Source organism: Amblyraja radiata, chromosome 7 (genome assembly GCF_010909765.2).
Source record: "Amblyraja radiata isolate CabotCenter1 chromosome 7, sAmbRad1.1.pri, whole genome shotgun sequence".
In the NCBI taxonomy this organism is placed as follows: domain Eukaryota; kingdom Metazoa; phylum Chordata; class Chondrichthyes; order Rajiformes; family Rajidae; genus Amblyraja; species Amblyraja radiata.
Window position 1 is genome coordinate 87,406,552 of NC_045962.1, and position 23,372 is coordinate 87,429,923.

At 43.8% G+C, this 23,372-nt stretch overlaps 1 protein-coding gene and 1 long non-coding RNA gene across 3 annotated transcripts in view; one reads left to right on the forward strand and one right to left on the reverse strand.

Annotated features, from left to right (window-relative positions):
• The window catches only part of abcb6 (ATP binding cassette subfamily B member 6 (Langereis blood group)), a 174,666-nt gene extending 159,216 nt beyond the window's left edge, over positions 1-15,450 (reverse strand). Inside the window, exons 1-2 of one of the 2 annotated variants that reach the window (XM_033024954.1) lie at positions 15,198-15,450; positions 10,596-11,127 (exon numbers count right to left, since the gene is read on the reverse strand). In XM_033024954.1, coding sequence (XP_032880845.1) covers positions 10,596-11,111 — 516 coding nt within the window. In that variant the 5' untranslated portion in view covers positions 11,112-11,127; positions 15,198-15,450. Of the gene's footprint in view, positions 1-10,595; positions 11,131-15,172 lie in introns of both variants that reach the window. The other variant, XM_033024953.1, reaches the window with a different exon arrangement.
• LOC116975630 lies at positions 6,603-22,558 on the forward strand. The gene is made up of 3 exons (XR_004412683.1): positions 6,603-6,751; positions 11,128-11,129; positions 22,548-22,558. It is a non-coding gene; the product is annotated as an uncharacterized LOC116975630 (long non-coding RNA).
• The last annotated feature ends 814 nt before the right edge of the window (positions 22,559-23,372 follow it).

The window sequence follows — 23,372 nt, forward strand, 5'->3', positions numbered from 1 at the left end:
CAAGCTAACGTTTTTCACATGTATGAATGCCGGACTGCTTTCATTCTTGCTTTCACTGAAACATGGCTGACTGGGAGTGACAACAGTGACAGCATGCACATAGATGGCTTCGGGTCTCCTGTAAGGTTAGACCGTGATACTGAACTGACTGGCAAGCACCATGGCGGTGGTGACTGCCTCTACATCAATCCACGCTGGTGCAAAACAGTTGTTGTCAGAGAAGAACTGTGCAACCCTGACATTGAACTCTTGGCTGTCTCTCTGTGTCCCTTCTACCTTCCCAGGGAATTCCCACAACTGTTTTTCATTCTGAGCAAATGCATCCACTGCTACGGAACATATAAGAAATATGCTCGACAGACTCGAACTGATATCTCCGGACGCCCCCAAATTCATCATGGGTGACTTCAATCACTGTTCAATTGACAAGTCACTTAAAGGATTCTACCAGTGTGTCAACTGCACCACCCGTCTAGGGAAAACACTGGACAAATGCTATGGGTCAGTCCCAGACGCCTACAGAGCCGTCTCCCTCCCTCCCCTAGGCTCTGCTGACCACAGTAGCATACTGCTCGCTCCTGCCTACACACCTGTGGTAAAGAGAACAGAGAAAGTCATCAAGGACATCAAACAGTGGACACCGGACAGTATTGACAGGCTTCAAGGGTGTTTTGAAACCACAGACTGGAATGCCCTCATATCCTCCTCCACCAACATCAGTGAGCAAGCGGATACAGTCTCAGCATACATCACTTTCTGTGTAGACAATATTATCCCCTCCAAGAAGGTCACAATCTTCCCTAACAATAAACCTTGGGTGACTAAAGATCTAAAAAACATATTGAATAAGAAAAAGAGAACATTTTTTACCGGTTCTGAAGCTGAGAAGAAGGAGGTAAACAGAGAGGTCAAGCGGGCCATAAAAATTGCCAAGCTGAAATACAAGAACAAAGTGGAGCAGACCTTTGGAAAAGGGAACCTCCGTGTGGCTTGGCAGGGCCTTAAGAACATGGCAGCAGTGAACTCTGTCTCTACCAGCCACAAGCCCATTCAGGTAGCAGGAAGCAGCTTCACTTCACTCCCGAATGATCTCAACTCCTTCTACACCAGATTTGAAAAGGACAACAGCACCCAGCTAGAATCAATCGTCTCCACACTCAGACCTGATGACTCCGGCCTCAACATCAACACATCAGAGGTGGCGAGAGCCCTCAAAAGGACTAACACAGCTCCAGGGCCAGACAACATCTGTGGGCGGACCCTATGGCACTGTGCTGAGCAGCTGGGAGGTGTGTTCCAGCATCTGTTCCAGGGCTCTTTGACCAGCAGCACAGTCCCCGCGATGTGGAAAAACTCAACAGTGATTCCCATCCCAAAGAAGGGCACCACCAAGGTCCTGAATAACCTTAGACCGGTGACTCTCACCTCCCTGGTCATGAAGGCCATGGAGAGGATCATCAAGGAGCACATCACCAAGGCAACTGGCTCGATGATGGATCCATTGCAGTTTGTTTACCAGGCTGGCAGGGGTGTCAATTACGCAAAAATATTCATCTTAAACACCATCCATCAGCATCTGGAAATCCTCAAGACCATAGCCAGACTTTTGTTTGCAGACTTCTCATCAGCATTCAACACCATGCAGCCACATATTTTGGCTGAGAAGCTCATCACCCGCTTCCACCTCAACCACCAACTCACACCTTGTCCGACACCCTCTTCACCTTCACTGGCTCTCCACAAGGCTGTGTTCTCTCCCCACTTCTCTTCATTCTCTACACTGGTGACTGCAGATCCACCCAGCCAAACTGCCACTTTGTAAAATTTGCTGATGACACAGTCCTCCTGTCTCTGCTTCCCAGCCATACACAACATCACAGCTCAGCCCTGCAGGACTTTATAGTATGGTGTGAAAAGTCTTGTCTTGAGCTAAATATAAGCAAAACCAAGGACATGATTGTGACCTTTTCCCCCCAACAGAGACAGATGGCTGAGGCAGCCACCACTATCATCCAGCAGGAGCCAGTGGAGATAGTGGAGGTATACAAATACCTGGGAACAGCCTTCGACAACCTGCTAACCCTAACACAGAGGAAATCCTTAAAAAGTGCCATCAGAGACAGTACCTACTCAGGAAGCTGAAGTCATTTGGGATTAACAAAGACATTCTCACCACATTCTACTACGCATTCAATGAAAATGTAATAACCTTCTCTTTCACTAGCTGGTTCCACTCCATCACCCTGCAAAACAGAAACCGCCTGTTGAATGTGGTCAAGGTCTGCTCAAAAATCATTGAGCAGCCCGTCCGAACTCTCACTGCCCTATGCGACCAACAGTCTGTAAAGTTAACACGCAGGATTCTTCAGGACCCCTCTCACATCCAAAGGTAAAAAAAAAAAAAGGTCAAAAACTTTATTTGCCATTTGTGCTTACACACATAGGAACTCTTGTGCGGCTATTCAGCGAGTCAAGTCAAGTCAAGTTAAAAATTAAAATTAAAAATAAAAAAATTTAAAAAGACACACAGAAGACACATAATCCATAAAAAATAAAATTTAAATAAAAAATAAATAAAAAAATTAAAAAAAAAAAAACACATACCACTCCAGAAATAAAAAAAAAGAAAATGCCTAAAACCCTATACAAAGGGGAAAGTGAGAGCATTGTAACTTGCATCAGTTCATTTTGTTTTGTTTTGGCCAAGAGTGTCACTGTTGCAGGGAAGAAGCTCTTAAAAAAGCGTGTTCTATTTGTGGCGATATTGTCCGCTCGTCTGTGCCTGAGGTTGTATGTGCAGTTTTTGTGTTTGAGCAGGGAGTGAGCTGGATGTAGTGTATCTCTAATGATTCTCTCTGCTTCCTGTTTCCTGAGTTTGAGTGGCTCCCCTCAGGACGCAGACTCCGCTGTCCGGGTTGCCGGACACAGAGGAGGAAGGCAACCTTCATCCCCAGGGCTGTCCAGCTTCTTAATGCTGATCACTGACTCATGAACATATGAAATGAAATAACCCTTTATATGCACTTTTTAATTGAAGCACTAAGGAAGCACTTTAAAAACTATTACTATGTGTTGAATGTTGATGTGCGGTGTGTGTTGTGTGATTGTGCAGTGTGTCTGTGAAATGCGTGTGTTGGTTGATTGTGCAGTATGCGTGCTGCTTATGTTTGTTGATTGTGTCCCTCTTTTTTTTTAAAAGCTACTGTAATGCGCCTTTTTAAATTGCCCCTCGGGGACGAATAAAGTGCTTTGAATTGAATTGAAGTGAAGTTTTTTCTCCTATGGCCCTTAAAATTATGGAAGATTTTGATCAAATGGATGAAGAAAAATAATGTTGAAAACGGCACTAGGTAAAAGATGAAACAAAGTGTTGGAGTAACTTAGCGGGTCAGGCAACATCTCCGGAGAAGGTGGATAGATGACGTTTCGGGTCGGGACCCTTCTTCAGACTGATTGTGGTGGGGAGGCTGAAGGGGGAGATGCGTTGTAAATTGGCCGGCTGACCTCTACTGTGCTAAGGGCGGGGGTTAGCTCTCAGACACCTCCTCATACCTACCCCTCGAATATGATCCACAGACAAACACCAGGCCATTATCTATCAGACCGTCTCTGATCTCATCACCTCTGGCAATCTCCCCGCCACAGCCACCAACCTTATCGTTCCTCAGCCTTGTACCACCCACTTCGATCTCCATCCCAAAATCCACAAACAGGATCTGCCTGATCCTGCTCCACAGAACTCATCTCCAAATACATTGAATGCATCCTATTCCCCCCCTTGTCCGTTCCCTTCCGACCTACATTCAAGACATCTCACATGCCCTTCAACAACTTTATATTTCTAGGCCCCCATTGCCCCATCTTCACCGTGGTGGAGTTAGTCCCATCCCTTTACACCTTCATCCCCTCAAGGCCCTCCAGTTTTTCTTTGAACAGAGATACAATCAATTTCCCTCCAATACCATCCTCCGCTTGGCAGCACTTGTCCTCACCCTCAACAACTTCACTTTTGACTACTCTCATATTTTTCAAATTAAAGGAGTAGCCTTGGGCACTCGCATGGACCCCATCGATGCCTGTATTTTTCTTGGTTACACCCAACAGTCCTTGTTCCAAATGTACACTGGAACCATCCCCCAGATATTTCTCTGCTACATCAATGACGCATCGGGGCCGCATCCTTTACACGTGCAGAACTCATAGGTTTCATTACCTTCACCGCTAACATCCACCCTGACATCAGATTCACTTGGATTATGGCCCCCTGTACATCAGCGAGACCAAACCTACACTCAGCGACCGTTTCACTGAACACTTACGATTGGTTCACCGTTGACTGCTGGAGCATTCTGTTGCCAATCATATTAACTCCTCTTCCCATTCCCACACTGACCTTTCTGTCCTGGGCCTCCAGAGTGAGGCCATACGCAAACAAGAGGATCATCATGCAAATCCCGTTGGGTGGCTTGCTACCCTGCGGGATGTACATTGGATTTCTCACTTTTCGGTAACTACAAACCCCGCCCTCTTCCTCCTTGCTACCTCCGCATTATCTCCCCTATGCCCCACCTGGACTAGCATCTATTCCCCCCCCCCTTCCCCTTCCACCTACATTCCATATTCTACCTCCACAATTTGTAACCCTTCAAGCCTTTTCTCTCACACCTTCTGTCTTTTCATCTCTGGCCATTGTCCAACCATCTGCCATCCAACACCCCCCCCCCCCCCCCCCCCTTTATCTGTATCCACCTATCACTTGCCAGGTGTCTTCCCGTCAACCCCACCCCCCCCAACAATCAGCCTGAAGAAGGGTCCTGTCCCAAAATGTAACCTGTCCATATTCTCCAGAGATGTTGCGTGACCCGCTGAGTTACTCCAGCACTTTGTAAACTAGCACCTGCAGTTCCTTATTTCTATTAAATAAAAGATTGTCCTTTATTTTAGTGGCTGAGCAGTATCCAGACTAGGCCTATTTCTATTTTATTTCTTCTTTATCCTAGGTCTTCATTCCTCTGCTCGTTCAACACATCTTTTTTTAAGTACATATTCAGTTTACTGAATAGATTAATGCAAGTTGCAATAATTTTTAATCATATGAAAGTTATGAGTTGAGACAATCGTGATTCAGCAATTCTAGCTGAATGTCACTACAATAAATTACATCACAGATACTGGGATGATTATGATAATGCTGAATTATTGCAGGTGCCCCAAAAGGTTGTTAGGGACAGTAAACAAAAGCACACCGTCAGACGGTTGCTGAGATTATACGATTGGTACATTGCACAGGAAGGGCTTTGGAAATAGTAAATAATGCCACACAAGATGCATAGCCTTGTTCTTCTCCCTTATGAAAAGTACTTAATTTCAAACTCAGGTCAATCTGATTAGCTACATGCATACCTCCACCTTTGTGATAATTAAATAACCCTTCACTGTACTGATATTTAAACTGTTTAACAAACATTGTTCTGTAAAAGATAAGACACAAAATGCTGGAGTAACTCAGCGGGACAGGAAACATCTCTGATTAGAAGGAATGGTTGAAATTTCGGGTCAAGGCCCTTCTTCAGAGCTCAAAGGAATGGAGCATTCCTGCTATCCAGGGTTGCTGCCTGTCCCACTGAGCTACTCCAGTATTTTGAGTCTATCTTCGGTGTAAACCAGCATCTGCAGTTCCTTCATTGTTCTGTAAAAGGTAGAAAATAAAATCTACTTCAAATCAGTGCTTTAAATCTGATTGCTCTAGATCTTGAAAAACCATCAAGATGCGTGCATTCAATGCGGACAAAATGTTGAGCCCTCCAAAATTTGCCTTTCAACCTTCACTAATATTCATTAACTTCTTACTCTACACGGCCATCGTAGAGTCTGTTCTCACCTTCTCCATCATGGTCCTGTTTGGCTCAGCCACCAAGCACGACACCTGGAGGCTGCAGCGAATCGTCCAATCAGCAGAGAAGGTTATTGGCTGCAGCCTTCCCTCCATTGATGAACTGTACACTGCAAGGGCCTGGAAGCGAGCGGGCAAGATCATATCTGACCCCTCTCACCCTGGCCACAAACTCTTTGAATCACTTCCCTCTGGAAGACGACTCCAGATTGTCAAAGTTGTCACAGCCAGAGATAAAAAGTTTTTATCCACGAGTAGTTGCTATACTCCCTTTGAGGAAATATTATATAAATAGAACCGCTTGGATAGTGACTTTTATATAAGCTAGGTAATTTGCAAAAGAAAAGCTTAAGGTTTTCCTGAACTGAAATAAAGTGCAAACAGACAGATACACACAGGCAAAGATGAATCAAAACATGGAGGCCTGAACCTGAACCTGCTTAGCTTAGGTTTATTGCTGAGGCAATTATAGCACTGGAGGAAATTGTATTTGGTATGATTGTGTTGGGAAATGGATAACCCAATAGGGGCCTCTTCTTAGGCCAGAAGTCAGTTTCTCTTTTCTTTGTGGACATTCTTGAGCTGTGAGGTTTGTGCTGAGTTTAAGATATGGTTCCGGGCTGAGAGATAATAGGCCCTGTAGTTAGCCTTGGCTATGTTGAATTAGGATGTATGTGAAGGGGAGTCGAGTCGTTGCTTGGAGAAGAAGATAATTTGTAATATTTGTAAAAGGCCTTGTAGAGAGATTGGAAATACAGCTCTCAGAGATAGCAGGAGAAGGGGAGGCTGTAAATTAAGCTGTATGAAGTATGTAAGTTAAGTGAATGAAGCTGTATCCTGGAACCAAACACTAATTAAGTTGACAGATTTACGACCCATGTATGCTTGGTTGGGATGGGTATGGGTATTGAACTTAGAAACTGTAATTCAGCAAACTTATATAATTAATGTTTTAAAGACATAGGTAAAAGTATTTCAAACTGTGAAATTGTAGTAAAACAAATTATGAAATGTATTGTCTTAGGAGGAATGTAAACGTTAGACTTATAGAAATTGTTTAGATTTATAGAAATATCTTTCTTCTTGGTATGGGAAGTGTGTATGACATAGAAACATAGAAATTAGGTGCAAGAGTAGGCCATTTGGCCCTTCGAGCCTGCACCGCCATTCAATATGATCATGGCTGATCATCCAACTTCATAGCAAAAGGATTTGAGTATAGGAGCAGGGAGGTTCTACTGCAGTTGTACAGGGTCTTGGTGAGACCACACCTGGAGTATTGCGTACAGTTTTGGTCTCCAAATCTGAGGAAGGACATTATTGCCATAGAGGGAGTGCAGAGAAGGTTCACCAGACTGATTCCTGGGATGTCAGGACTGTCTTATGAAGAAAGACTGGATAGACTTGGTTTATACTCTCTAGAATTTAGGAGATTGAGAGGGGATCTTATAGAAACTTACAAAATTCTTAAGGGGTTGGACAGGCTAGATGCAGGAAGATTGCTCCCGATGTTGGGGAAGTCCAGGACAAGGGGTCACAGCTTAAGGATAAGGGGGAAATCCTTTAAAACCGAGATGAGAAGAACCTTTTTCACACAGAGAGTGGTGAATCTCTGGAACTCCCTGCCACAGAGGGTAGTCGAGGCCAGTTCATTGGCTATATTTAAGAGGGAGTTAGATGTGGCCCTTGTGGCTAAGGGGATCAGAGGGTATGGAGAGAAGGCAGGTACGGGATACTGAGTTGGATGATCAGCCATGATCATATTGAATGGCGGTGCAGGCTCGAAGGGCCGAATGGCCTACTCCTGCACCTAATTTCTATGTTTCTATGTTTCTATGTATCCTGTACCTGCCTTCTCTCCATACCCCCTGATCCCTCTAGCCACAAGGGCCACATCTAACTCCCTCTTAAATATAGCCAATGAACTGGCCTCAACTACCTTCTGTGGCAGAGAATTCCAGATTCACCACTCTCTGTGTGAAAAATGTTTTTCTCATCTCGGTCCTAAAATATTTCCCCCTTATCCTTAAACTGTGACCCCTTGTTCTGGACTTCCCCAACATCGGGAACAATCTTCCTGCATCTAGCCTGCCAACCCCTTAAGAATTTTGTAAGTTTCTATAAGATCCCCCCTCAATCTTCTAAATTCTAGCGAGTACAAGCCGAGTCTATCCAGTCTTTCTTCAAATGAAAGTCCTGACATCCCAGGAATCAGTCTGGTGAACCTTCTCTGTACTCCCTCTATGGCAAGAATGTCTTTTCTCAGATTAGGAGACCAAAACTATACGCAATACTCCAGGTGTGGTCTCACCAAGACCCTGTACAACTGTGTGATCATTGTGTTATATACGTATCTTGTATTTTGAGGAGTGGTCTTTGATAATTGGGCCTACTGGGGTTTTGCTGTGTTGAAATAAAATAAGCAAAGTTATACCACAGGCAAACGAAGGTTGTAATGAGGCCAGGGAAGGGGGATCATGTGACTGATGTTGTAAATCACCAGAAGGACTCAGATGATTGGTTACTAGCTTGTCATACCCTCTGTATCTGAAATGTGTAATACCTATATAAATGCCATGAGTTTGTATCAAAGTTACTCCTCTCTGGACCCGCCCCAGAGCATCAGTTCTGTGTTGGAAGGTTCAAGAGACTAGTCTCAGCTGAATAAATAATTGATTTTAACAGCAACAAGTGTTTGAGTCAAGTTGACTTTAGATTGACAGAAGAACTCAGTTTAACACCTTTGATCTGGTATTTTGTTGGTTCACATGCTTGATCAATGGTGTTTTATCATTAATGTTTTATTATTATTAATGTTTAGTGTTTTCTGAGACATTCGTAACTGTCACTGTATGTCATGTTGTTACTTGTGGGTGGAACACCAATATGTATGTGAATGTGAATATTGTATGTGAATACTTGGCCAATAAACTTACTTACTTTCATTCAATCATCCAGAGAGCAGACAAAAATGCTGGAGAAACTCAGCGGGTGCAGCAGCATCTATGGAGCGAAGGAAATAGGCAACGTTTCGGGCCGAATCCCTTCTTCGCTCCATAAATGCTGCTGCACCGCTGAGTTTCTCCAGCATTTTTGTCTACCTTCGATTTTCCAGCATCTGCAATTCCTTCTTAAACAATCATCCAGAGACATAGGGTCATAAGAACATAGGCAGGAGCAGGTATTCTGTCCCTCGTGTCGGCTCAAGTTAACAGCTGATCGTTCACCCCAGCACCATTTTTTTGAAATTGTCCTTAACATTGAAAATGTTATTTGATCCTTATAGAAAAGTACAGCACAGGAACAGGCCCTTTGGTCTACAATGTTTTTCTTTAAACGTTGCCCTTTGCACCTTAAAACTATGCCCTTTGTATTTGATATTTTCACACTGGGAAAAGATTCTGACTGTCTACCCTATCTATGCCTCTCAAAATGTTGTATACTCCCCTCAATCTCTGGCACTCCAGAGAATATAATCCAAGTCTATCCAAACTTTTCTTACAACTAATACCCTGGCAGCCATTCTGAAGGAGGAGCAGAAGAGCAAAGGAGGAACGGGCGCAGAATGCTTTGTAACTTTGTCAGCGCCGTTTATGTGGCGACTATTTGCATACCTTGGGTATGCAAGCAAAGCATTTCACTGTGCCTTGTTGCGTGTGACAATAAAGTATTCAATTTTATTAATTCCATTAAAACTTTCAATCTTCCACAAGGATAATCATAGTCTTCAGGATAGCAGTGGCATATTTTAATTCTTTCTTAAAAAAGAAAATGGGTTTATTTATCGACCACAAGCACATTGGACCCTCCAGCTATGAAAGGAAATCCTTGGATTTCTCTCCCCCAGACGTTCTACCCCTCACCCTCCAATTAGAATTTCCCTCTCCAAATACCTCACACTTTCAGAGGTATGTTCCCACATAAACCCAAACTAAAATACATAATTCTTTCGGTTTATTGTACCAACATATTCCCAAGCTAAATACGTCACATTTTTGGGAGACTGTTCTCACACATCACCAAGCTTGTATTATATCAATTGATTTCGATGGCTGATCTTCATGGCTCTCTATCTGGATGGTGAACAAGTGTAATGTTAACAAAGCATGATGTGATTAATGAAAAGTCCCCAACATGAAACATTCATCTCAGCTTTAATCAATTCCCTCCATTAATTAACTGTACACTGCAAGGACCAGGAAGCGAGCGGGCATGATCATCTCTGACCACTCTCACCCTGGCCACAAACTCTTTGAATCACTTCTCTCTGGAAGGCGACTCCGGACTGTCAAAGCCGCCACAGCCAGACATAAAAACAGCTTTTTTCCACGAGTAGTAGCTCTACTCAATAACCAAAAATCTGTAGCCTCCTTTTGCTCTGGTATTTTATTTAATTCACATGTTTAATCGATAATGTTTTATTATTAATGTTTAATGGTTTATGTGTCATTCCTAACAGTTACTGTATGTCTTTGTCACTTGCATGCGGAGCACCAAGGCAAATTCCTTGTATGTGAATACTTGGCTAATAAACTTATTCATTCATTCATTAATTCATTCATTCAATTCCATGCCATAGGTCATAATAAATACCCACATTACAGGTATGTCACCAGTTACTCATGTGTGGATCTGTGAAAACTCAGTTTTAAACATTGAATGAACATTTACATCCATATTAAATGATATTTCCAGAACCTACCTTCTGGTCAGTATTGTCCAGGGGCCACCACCATAGAGGACTTTTCCACGACACAAATGTCAGATTCTCCGCTGCAAATCCCAGAGCCCAGAAAAGTAGTAGAATAGTACCATGGCCACGCGTTCTGTCTCGCACCATCACCCTTCTGCGCTCCAAGTGTAGTAGGAAGATGGTACATGCCCATCCGATGAGAGATAGGCAAGAATATACAATCATGTATCCGTAGACGATGTCCAAGCTGAAGACCTGCCAGAGGATGTAGGTTGCAAACTGCAGCAGTAGAATTATTGTTAGCAACAACTGAAGGTGAAACAGACGAGAGCGAGGTACGTGCTTTGGCTCCATGGTGGTGCCATATATATTGTAACAAGCACACTGCAGTGCACCAAGAAAGAAGACAATGCTCAAAAGTACCGTTGAAACAAGTGTGAAATAAAAACATGGGAATAGTCCATGTTGAATCCATACTTCTGACAAGGATGAGTTGCCTTCACAGTAACCTTCAAGATTAACCATGGTTTCGAACACACAGCTGTGAAATAAAACAAATTCAGAATGTAAGGAATTAACAATTATAACAAAAACATAATCCATATAATACCAACTCACAAGCATTCATTGGTGAACCAATATACTTTGCATGCTATTATTGCACTAACCAACTATTTCTCAACAATATGTTTAATAACACTGAGTGCCGGCTGATTAGTTTTTTAGTTTAAGGTAGACACAAATGCTGGAGTAACTCAGCGGGACAGGCAGCATCTCCGGAGAGAAGGAATGGGTGACGTTTCGAGTCAAGACCCTACTTCAAACTTTTTTAGTTTAGTTTAGTTTAGAGATACAGAGCGGAAACAGGCCCTTCGACCCACCAAGTCCGTGCCGACCAGTGATACCCGCACCTCCGCACCTCCGCACATGAACCAGACTGATTCCTGGGATGTCAGGACTTTCATATGAAGAAAGACTGGATAGACTCGGCTTGTACTCGCTAGAATTTAGAGGATTGAGGGGGGATCTTATAGAAACTTACAAAATTCTTAAGGGGTTGGACAGGCTAGGTGCAGGAAGATTGTTCCCGATGTTGGGGAAGTCCAGAACAAGGGGTCACAGTTTAAGGATATGGTGGAAATCTTTTAGGACCGAGATGAGGAAAACATTTTTCACACAGAGAGTGGTGAATCTGTGGAATTCTCTGCCACAGAAGGTAGTTGAGGCCAGTTCATTGGCTATATTTAAGAGGGAGTTAGATGTGACCCTTGTGACTAAAGGGATCAGGGGGTATGGAGAGATGGCAGGTACAGGATACCGAGTTGGATGATCAGCCATGATCATATTGAATGGCGGTGCAGGCTCGAAGGGCCGAATGGCCTACTCCTGCACCTAGTAGAAAACTATTTTCTATGTTTCTACGTTTCTATGAACTCTATCCTACACACACTAGGGACAATTTACATTTATGCCTTTGGGTGTGGGAAGAACCCGGAGGTTCAGTTTCCTGTGCAGGTCACAGGGAGAACGTACAAACTCCGTACAGACAGCACCCGTAGTCAGGATCGAACCTGGGTCTCTGGCGCTGTAAGGCAGCAACTCTGCTGCTGCGCCACCGTGCTGCCCTAATTGCACAAAACCTAAAAGCAATGAATTTCAAGAACATAAGAAATAGGTCAGTTAGCTCCTAAAAACCCTTTTCACTGTTCAATTAGATCATGGCTGAACTTTTACTTTCTTTTCAGTCCAAATGTTCTACCCTTCGGGCTGCTTGTTCTGAAAAATTGATTGATCTCAGCCTTGGTCTATAATCATTGAATGAATATTCACTTCCAGCTAGGGGCACTGAATTAATAACCCTGAGTGAAGTCATTTTTCATCTGTCCTAAACCACCAAATCCCTTATCCATAAACTACATCCAGCTAATAGTAACAACCTTGCTACATCTGATCAACAATCCCTATTGGTATATAGACACACTGGTATATAACGGTATATAGACACACTGAACTTGTATCTCCTGTTCTGTATTATGTTTACATATTCTGTTGTGCTGCAGCAAGCAAGAATTCCATTGTCCTATCTGGGACACATGACAATAAAACTCTCTTGACTCTTAACACCACCTCTCCCCCCCACCACCCCCATCCCCCTCCACCTCTATCCCTCTCTCTGGCATTACATTGCCTCTTCTTTCCTTATCTGACACCCTTTTGTCTCCTTTTCACATCTAGTCTTTATCACTCACCTTACCCTACCCCTCCTCTCCCATAAACCCATTACTTTCCAGCTTTGTCCTGCCCCTGCCTCTCATTTCCAGCTTTCTTGCTCATACTACAATGTGTAAAGAGGCTCAACCCGAGGCTACCTGATCCACTAAGTTTCTCTCGCACTTTGTGTATTCTCTAGATTCCAGCATCTACAATTCCTTTGTCTCCAACAATAAAAATTAACATGCCCCAAAAAATTGCTTCCTGTTCTTCAAAAATCTACAGAATAAAATAATATCAACCCATTCTATTCAATCCCCACCGATCACTTGTCCAGTGAAACACCTTTGCATGTTGTTCAACTATGAGTGGTAGAATCTGGAGGCAGTGATGGGAAAATCAGAAGCATAAAATGGGATTAACGTAATTGGGTGCTTGATCACCAACATAGACTCATTGGGGAGAACACACTACTTCCATGCTGTGTGATATTATTAATTAACATCCAATTTTTTTTTTAATGAACTTATTCTGCTAGTCCCTTTTGCTACTTTGTGCTGCCTGTTCTGAAAAATAAAAACGTCCCCAAGATTATTACAAGAGGAATTTCTTTAGTCAGAGGGTGGTGACTCTGTGGAATTCATTGCCACAGATTCAAGTCAATGAATATTTTTAAGGCAGGGATAGATGTATTCTTGATTAGTACGGGTGTCAGAAGTTATGGGGTGAAGGCAGGAGAATGGGGTTAGGAGAGAGACTTGATAGGCCGAATGGGCTAATTCTGCTACTATCACTTATGAACTTAGATCGTATGATTACATTAGATGAACACCTGATGACATAGAACATAGAGCAGTACAGCACACGGACAGGCCCTTTGGCTCACAATGTCTGTGCTGAACATGCCAAGATCATCACTTATTTACCTGCACATAACCCATATCCTTCCATTTCCTGCATATCCATTGGCTTATTCAAAAGTCTTTTAAATGCCACTATTTGCTTCAACCACCAACCCCAGTAGCTTGTTCCTAACAATTGTTTTCCATTCATTCTATGATTCCTCTCATGAGGCCTGTAAAATTAATTCTTCTTGGGTTTCTGCATTGTGGTTCCACACTTTGAAAGAAGTAACCAATAGACAATAGGTGCAGGAGAAGGCCATTTGGTCCTTCGAGCCAGCATTGCCATTCAATGTGATCATGGCTGATCATCCCCAATCAGTACCCCGTTCCTGCCCCCTGACTCTGTTATTTTTAAGAGCCCTATCTAGCTCTCTCTTGAAAGCATCCAGAGAACCTGCCTCCACCTGAGGCAGAGAATTCCACAGACTCACAACTCTCTGTGAGAAAAAGTGTTTCCTCGTCTCCATTCTAAAATGGCTTACTCCTTATTATTAAACTGTGGCCCCTGGTTCTGGATGCATTGAGGGGTGGTGGGGAGTGTATGGGAAAAGTAGCCCAAGTGTAGATAATGAGTCTTCACTGGGTCTGCAATTAACTTTGACCTAGACACATGGAGGGCTGTTGTTAACAATGTGATAAGATGCAACATGACGACAGGGAGGGTCACATACCCAGGATCAGATACAGTCAGGACAGGGTGGGTGAAGGCAGGCAGTATATGTTTATCTGGGTTACCAGACAGCATTGATAAATGTGCAAATTGGAAAGGCATCCATCCATCACAAGGCTTCCCACAGGCCATTCCTACATTTAGTCTCATGACTTTAGTCTGTTGAACTGTTTTGACTGTTTTACTGTTTGACTGTTGAGGAAGGGTTTCGGCCCGAAACGTCGCCTATTTCCTTCTCTCCATAGATGCTGCTGCACCCGCTGTTTCCCCAGCAATTTTGTGTACCTTTGATTGTTTTACTGTTCTTTTTACAATCCATGTTCTCAGGATATCTAAATCCAAATTTTATTAGTTATTTATGTTATGACATTGGTTGGAAGCTGCATACCCAAATCTCATTGCGCTTATGTGCAATGACAATAAAATATATTATTATTATTATTTACTCAATTTATTGCAATACCACTTGCCGTTTTTTAAGTTATATAAAACCCCCTACATGATACACGCTGCCGGTGTCATGAACAGCTGAGCGAAACAGCAGTCCATGCTCCCACAGATAGGCATATACTGTATCCAATGCAGTTCGCTGTAAGCTTAAGATCAATCTCTTTTGATTTCATAAATGCAGAGGCGCTCATTACTTGAAATAAACTGAGGGGAATACAACTAAGCAGCTTCAGAAGGATCTCGACCCAAAACCTCGCCCATTACTAACCTCTCCAGAGATGCTGCCCGACCCCCTGAGTTACTCCAGCTCCTCTAGTATCTTTGCTCCAGCTTCATTAACCTTGTCCCCCCCTTCAACACACACGTTTCGCTCACGTTATATTTCTCGCTCCGAAGACTTCGTGGGGGTAAATGCCGAAACAACGCCACCCCAAAGCGGCCAGACTCTGTGACCGGCACTTCACTCAGTCGCCACTCTTCGTCTTCAATGCAACGCCTAATCTCTTGCTGCAATCGCCCTTTGAATGCTACGCATTCTACGGTGGCTCAGTCTCCGGTTTACCGACGCTATCACAACTTTCCCTGCAGCCCTGTGCTCCAGTTTCACAGGATTACCGTAGTGCCACTAAAATAAGCTTCCGATCTGCAACGCATAACTTAAAAAAAAACACTGTATATAGCGACGCCTTCGGCGCTTAAACTGTTCCACCCACTAAATGTTCGCGTAAGTGGGTATTTATTGTCGAGTCATCGGGCATAGAAGGCCGAGTCTCGTTTTGCCGACAATGTCGAAGCCGACTTAACGCTGGCAAATGAAGTGGGCGACATACTAAATTAGTGTTTTGCATTAATATTCACAAGGTGATGAGATCAGGGAGGGTATGCTGATGTTCTAATCTAGAGCAATGAGCGATATCAAGGAGGTGTGTAGGAAGGAACTGTAGATGCTGGTTTACTCCGAAGATGTGTACAAATTGCTGGAGTAACTCAGCGGGGCAGGCAGCATCTCTGGAAGGAAGGAATGGGTGATGTTTCGGGTTGAGACCCTTCTTCAGTTGTTGGGTCAATCGAAGAACATAAATGTGGATGTCCCCAGGGCCTGATATGATCTATCTCAGATTATTAAGAGAGGTAAACTTTAGTCACAGAGGTGGTCCCAGGGGATTGGAGAATAGCAAATGGTGTATCTGTTTCGAGGCTCACCTGAAAATTATAGGATCAGGAAAAGCAGACTTTTCAGGTGTAGTCGGCATTGCTTTGTGTGGGGAGGTGATATTTGTGTGGGTAAACACTGCCCAGTCCATCACCGGCTCTGACCTCCCCACCATCGAAGGGATCTATCGTACTCGCTGCCTCAAAAAGGCAGCCAACATCATCAAAGACCCACACCATCCTGGCCGCATACTCATCTCTCCATTGCCATCGGGAAGAAGGTACAGGAGCCTGAAAACTATAACTTCCAGGTTCAGGAACAGCATCTTCCCTACAGCCATCAGGCTATTAAACACTACAACCTCATAAGCTAGATAGGGCTAGATAGCGGAATCAGGGGATATGGGGAGAAGGCAGGAACAAGGTACTGATTGGGGATGATCAGCCATGATCACATTGAATGGCGGTGCTGGCTCGAAGGGCCGGATGGCCTACTCCTGCACCTATTGTCTATGAACTATGATAGACTATTGTTATTATTATCCAGAACTAGGGGTCACAGTTTAAGGATAAGAGGGAAGTCTTTTAGGACCGAGATGAGAAAATCATTTTTTACACAGAGTGGTGAATCTGTGGAATTCTCTGCCACAGAAGGTAGTTGAGGCCAGTTCATTGGCTATATTTAAGAGGGAGTTAGATGTGGCCCTTGTGGCTAAAGGGATTAGGGGGTATGGAGAGAAGGCAGGGATGGGATACTGAGTTGGATGATCAGCCATGATCATATCGAATGGCGGTGCAGGCTCGAAGGGCCTATTTTCTATGTTTCTATTGCACTGTTATTGTTTGTTCTTTTTTTCTGAGTTTTTGTTATATTATTTATTATGATTAGAGATTCTGTTATGCTGCAGCAAGTAAGAATTTCATTGTTCTATCTGGGACATATGACGATAAAACACTCTTGACTTGACTCTTGACTTGATCTTACAAACTTCATTGAGCATTTTGACAAAGGTGATTGATGAGGGCAGAGCATTGGATGTTGTCTTCATGGACTTTAAAAAAGCTTTCGACAAAATCCCTCATGGTAGGCTGACCCGGAAAATTAAGGCACATTGGATCTATAGATATTCTTACTGGCGTCCGCAACCAGTGATGTTCTGCAAAGATCAATGAGGGACCTGTTATTTGTTCATCCAAACTGCATCATCTTACACTTATCAGGATTAAATGTCTTCTGCCATTGCTCTTCCAACCCCACGTCTAATCAGCTAATCAATATCATCTTGCAGCCTAACACTATCCTCACAAAATCATCAATGTCCACGTCATATGCACATTTACTGATCATGCATTCATATCTACATTAATATCAATCTATTAATGTGTATAAAATAGTAGTAGTTTCTACAAAAAAAACCATGGCTTGATCAACTTGTCAGAAGAATGGCTAATGGAGTTCAATACAGATAAGTTTTTAGTGTTACATTTCAGGAAGTCAAACCAGGGCAGGCGGTTCAGCGAATGGCAGGGCTCTGGGGAGTGTTATAGTGCAGACCGATCTGAAAGTATATTGTAGGTGCATAGTTCCCTAAACATGGCATCACTGGTAGATAGGGTGGTAAAGAAGGCTTTTGGTACCTTGGCCTTCATCAGTCAGGGTGTTGAGTATAGAAGTTGGGTCGTTCTGTTCGTTGTACAGGATGTTTTCGTGAGGCCACATTTGGAGTAGAGTGTTCAGTTTTGGTCACCCTACTACAGGAAGGATGTCATTAAGCTGGAAAGAGTGCAGAGATGCACTCTTTCTGAGGATTATTCCAGGATTTGAGCTATAGGGAGAGATTGGGCAAGCTAGGACTTTATTCCTTGGAGCACAAGAGAATGAGTGTAGAGTTGGGTGGATAAAATCATGAAGGAAGATTTGGGGAGAAGAAGAAGAAGAAGAAGAAGAAGAAGAAGAAGAAGAAGAAGAAGAAGAAGAAGAAGAAGAAGAAGAAGAAGAAGAAGAAGAAGAAGAAGAAATAAAAAAAATGAGGGAAATTAACATGGTGAATGCACAGAGTCTTTTACCCAAGGTAGGGGAATCAAGAACCAGAGGACATAGGTTTAAGGTTAGAGGGGGAAGATTGAATAGGAACCTGTGTGGCAACTTCTTCACTCAGAGTGGTGAGAATATGGAATGAGTTACCAGAGGAGGTAGTTGAGGCAGGTCTCCAAAAAGACATTTGGATGGGAGAGGTTTAGAGGGATATGGACAAAGAGGCGGCAAAATGGGATCTGCTTAAATGGAGCATTTTGGTCTGCAGGAACGAGTTGGGCAGAAAGCGTCTTTCTGCGCTATAGGACTATATATACCTTCGGACATAGGGTTCCAATTACAAAAGCGAAGGGTTTCGGCCCGAAACGTCGCCTATTTCCTTCGCTCCATAGATGCTGCTGCACCCGCTGAGTTTCCCCAGCAATTTTGTGTACCTTCCTTCCATATCACCCTTTGCTTCCTGTTCTCAAGCAATGTGGATTCAATTTGTTAACATGTCCTGGATCTCACATGGTCCAGTTTCCCTTATGATTTTGTTAAAAGCTATCCTGAAGTCCACGTAGACTACACCAACCACACTGCCCTCATCAATACATTTTGTCACCATTGGGGGAAAATGTAATCAAGTTGAAAGTTTTCCTCCCTAACAAACCACTGCTAACTTAGATTAATCACTGTCTTTCCAAGTGTATCCTGTCCCTCGGGATGTTTTCCAATACCTCCCCCAGCATTGCTGTTAGAATTACAGGCCTGTAATTATGTCTTGTTCTTCCTGAGCTTCTTGAAGAATGATACTACATTGATCTCTCACCTCTGTCAAAACTTAAACATCTGTCAGGCGGTCAGCTACCTCCTCTTTTGTTGGTTGCCAGGTGACGGAGGAAATGAAGGAAATCCACATTAGGCAGGAAATGGTGTTGGGTAGACTGATGGGACTGAAGGCTGATAAATCCCCAGGGTTTGATGGTCTGCATCCAATGGTACTTAAGGAAGTGGCTCCAGAAATCGTGGATGCATTGGTGATAATTTTCCAATGTTCTATATATTCAGGATCAGTTCCTGTGGATTGGAGGGTAGCTAATGTTATCCCAGTTTTTAAGAAAGGCTGGAGAGAGAAAACAGGGAATTATAGACCAGTTAGCCTGACATCGGTGGTGGGGAAGACGCAATTATAAAAGATGAAATAGCAGCACATTTGGATAGCAGGAGCAGGATCGGTCCGAGTCAGCATGGATTTACGAAGGGGAAATCATGCTTGATTAATCTTCTGGAATTTTTTGAGGATGTAACTAGGAAAATGGACAAAGGAGAGCAAGTGGATGTAGTGTACCTGGACTTTCAGAAAGCATTTGATGAAGTTCCACATAGGAGATTAGTGGGCAAAATGAGAGCACATGGTATTGAGGGTTGGGTACTGACATGGATGGAGAATTGGTTGGCAGATGCAGTTTAATGTAGATAAATGTGAAGTTATCCACTTTGCTGGCAAAAACAGGAAGGCATATTATTTTCTGAATGGTGTCAAGTTGGGAAAAGGGAAGAACAACGAGATCCGGGAATCCTTGTTCATCAGTCACTGAAAGTAAGCATGCAGGTACAGCAGGCAGTGAAGAAAGCGAATGGCATGTTGGCCTTCATAACACGAGGAGTTGAGCATAGGAGCAAAGAAGTCCTTCTGCAGTTGTACAGGGCCCTAGTGAGACCACACCTGGAATATTGCGTGCAGTTTTGGTCTCCAAATTTGAGGAAGGACATTCTTGTTATTGATGGAGTGCAGCGAAAGTTCACAAAGTTAATTCCCGGGATGGCGGGATTGTCATATGTTGATAGAATAGAGCGGCTGGGCTTGTATACTCTGGAGTTTAGACGGATGAGAGGGAATCTTATTGAAACATATAAATTACTAGACCAAGTGCAGACCCGTTGGGTCTGTCCCCCAACGTGCGGTCGTGGGGGGGGGGGGGGGGGGGGCGGCATGCAGCGTCACACACACTAACCCCCCGCACACACGCTAATTACCCCTCTTGATATTATATTAATATTATTAATTTGCTCATTTTACCCCATAACCACCCTATCTACTGACGCATAGCCCCCAACTTGCAGTCACTTCTAGAGAGGGGGGCGGGGGTAGAGAGTGAGTGCAGAGAGAGAAGGGGCAGAGACAGAGAGAGAGGCAGAGACACAGAGAGAGGGGCAAGAGGGAGAGGGGGGTGGAGGGGAGGAGAAGAGGGCGGGTGGGTGAGGAGGGGAGAGAGGGAGGGGGGGAGAGAGGAGGGGGAGGAGAGGGGGGAGGGGGAGGAGAGGGGGGAGGGGGGGAGAGGAGAGGGGGGAGGGAGAGAGGGGGGGAGAGAGAGGGGGGGGGAGAGGTGGCGAGAGAGAGGAGGGAGAGAGAGTGCCTTTTTACTTCAACCCAAACCCCCCCAAACAACCATTTGCAGGCAGTGCCTTTTTACTTCAAACCAACCATATTTTCATTTTCAAACCACATTAAGGGCACTCACAGTTCAGTAGACATGTGTTCAGTGTTATTCAGAGTTCAGAGAGACGTGACCTCCATCTTGCAGAGACTGAGTGAGGTACACCACTTCCTGGTTTTATAGTCCCTCCCCCTCCCTCCAGCAGGGGCAGCAGAGAGAATGATGATTTTTTAAAAAACATTAATATCTCTCTGATTTTTCACCGATGGGAAAAATCCTCTGGTCCAGGAAGGCAGACGTGGGCTCTGAGCGAGGTGGCCAAAAATGACAGCCGTAGGTGGCGGCGTTCTCTCGGAAATCACAGCACAGTGGGCCAAAAGCGGTCAAGAACAGACATTTAATAATATAGATTAAGGATTTGGACACGCTAGAGGCAGGAAACATGTTCCCGGTGTTGTGGGAGTCCAGAACCAGGGGGCACAGTTTAAGAATAAGGGGTAAGCCATTTAGAACAGGGACGAGGAAACACTTTTTCACACAGGTTGTGAATCTGTGAAATTCTCTGCCTCAGAAGGCAGTGGAGGCCAATTAACTGGATGCTTTCAAGATAGAGTTGGATAGAGCTCTTAAAGATAGCGGAATCAAGGGACATGGTGAGAAGGCAGGAACGGGGTACTGATTGTGGATGATCAGCCATGATCAGTGAATGGCGGTGCTGGCTCGAAGGGTCGAATGGCCTACTCCTGCACCTATTGTCTATTGAATACAACTCATCAGGCTCATGGTGATTTTCCATTTTGAACCTGAGCCTTCTAATATTTCCTCCATTGAGATAGAGTGATACAGTGTGGAAACAGGCCCTTTGGCCTAACTTGCCCACACCAGCCAACATGTCCCAACTACACTAGTCCCACCTGCCCGCGTTTGGCCCATATCCCTCCAAACCTGTCCTATCCATATAACTGTTTTATATGTTGGGGTAGTCCTTGCCTCAACTACCTCCTCTGGCAGCTTGTTACATACCCCCACCATCCTTTGTGTGAAAAAGGTACCCTTCAGATATCCATCCACTTTAATAATATTTTCTCGGTCCCCTCGAATTCTCCAACTATAAAGTCCTTCTGCATGTTCAGATGAGATATTCATTTATCTCACCTATGTCCTCTGGCTCCATAAACAGATTTTGCTCTACAAATACATTACAATATTTGGGATGTTTCCTAATTTTGAGGCCACTCTCTGCCCTCCTAACGTTTTTTTTAAGAACCCTTTACACTATCTTTACTCCCAAAGACCTTTCCCTGTTTTCGGTTCTCTATACCAGCCATATGCTCTTTTTTTTAAAAACTTAATCAAACTTTGCTATCTCTTAACTTCCATGGTTCCATCCTTTCACCCTTATGGGACAAGTGGACCCTGAATTCTCGTTATTTCAATTTTGAATTACTCCTTCTTGACTGGTTAGACCTACTGCAACTACCTGTTCCCCGTCTACATTTGCCAGATCTTGTCTTAAAATATTGAAAGCAGGATTTCCCCAATTCAGAATTTTAGTTTTCAGAATATTCTTTTCCTTTTCCTTAACTATCTTGAAACCTACAGTTATGGTCATATTCACAATAATCATAACCTTACATTCCCAAAGATCAGGTCCAGTATGGCCCCTTCTCTAGTTGAACTATTTATATACTAGTGCAAAAAAAACTCTGCTGGGAACATTTAAAAAGGCTATCCCTCTCTTTGCCTTCCATACTAAAGCAATTCCAGAGAAAAATAATAAAAGCTATGAATTTAGAGCAGTTATGAGTGTGACCATAAAAAATTGTGGAATTTAGGCTATGAGGATATAGGCAGAAAATATCAAATTGTGCAGCGCTTATTAAAGACAAAAAGGCAAACAGAAATCAACAATCATGAAATGAGTAAAAGAGACGCACGAAAGAAGAAGAGAGAAAACTTTCTTCAAGGATGACATTAGTACGAGAAGCAGTATGTATGTGATGATCAGAAAACAAAATATTCTGGAAAACTGAAATAAAGGCAGAAAATGCTGGACTCATTCAGCAGATGTATTTGGAGGGAGAAGCAGAGTAAATTTTTCAGTTTGCAGGGCTGTAGAAATTGACAGACAAATCCAGTTGTTTCTCCAGAGATGTGTTCAAGAAGGAACTGCAGATGCTGGAAGATCGAAGGTACACAAAAGGCTGGAGAAACTCAGCGGGTACAGCAGCATCTATGGAGCGAAGGAAATAGGCAATGTTTCGGGCCGAAACCCTTCTTCAGACTGATAGGGGGTGGGGGGGGGGGGAGAAGGAAGGAAAAGGGGAGGAGGAGGAGCCCGAGGGCGGGGGGAGGGGAGGAGACAGCTCGAGGGTTAAGGAAGGGGAGGAGACAGCAAGGGCTAGCAAAACTGGGAGAATTCAATGTTCATGCCCCCAGGATGCAGACTCCCCAGGCGTACTGTACTGTATAAGGTTCCTCCAATTTCCGGTGTTGATCACTCTGGCAATGGAGGAGACCCAGGACAGAGAGGTCGGATTGGGAATGGGAGGGGGAGTTGAAGTGCTGAGCCACCGGGAGTTCAGGTAGGTTATTGCGGACTGAGCGGAGGTGTTCGGCGAAACGATCGCCCAACCTCCGCTTGGTCTCCCCGATGTAAATCAGCTCACATCTAGAGCAGCGGATGCAGTAGATGAGGTTGGAGGAGATGCATGTGAACCTTTGTCGCACCTGGAACGACTGCTTGGGTCCTTGAATGGAGTCGAGGGGGGAGGTGAAGGGACAGGTGTTGCATTCAGAGATGTTGCCTGACACACTGAGTTACTCCAGTAATTTGTGCTTATCTTCCTTATCTCATATTGATCTGACTGGATAGCATGCAAAACAAAGCTTTTCACTGTACCTTTGGACACTTGACAATAATAAACCTAAATCTATTGAATG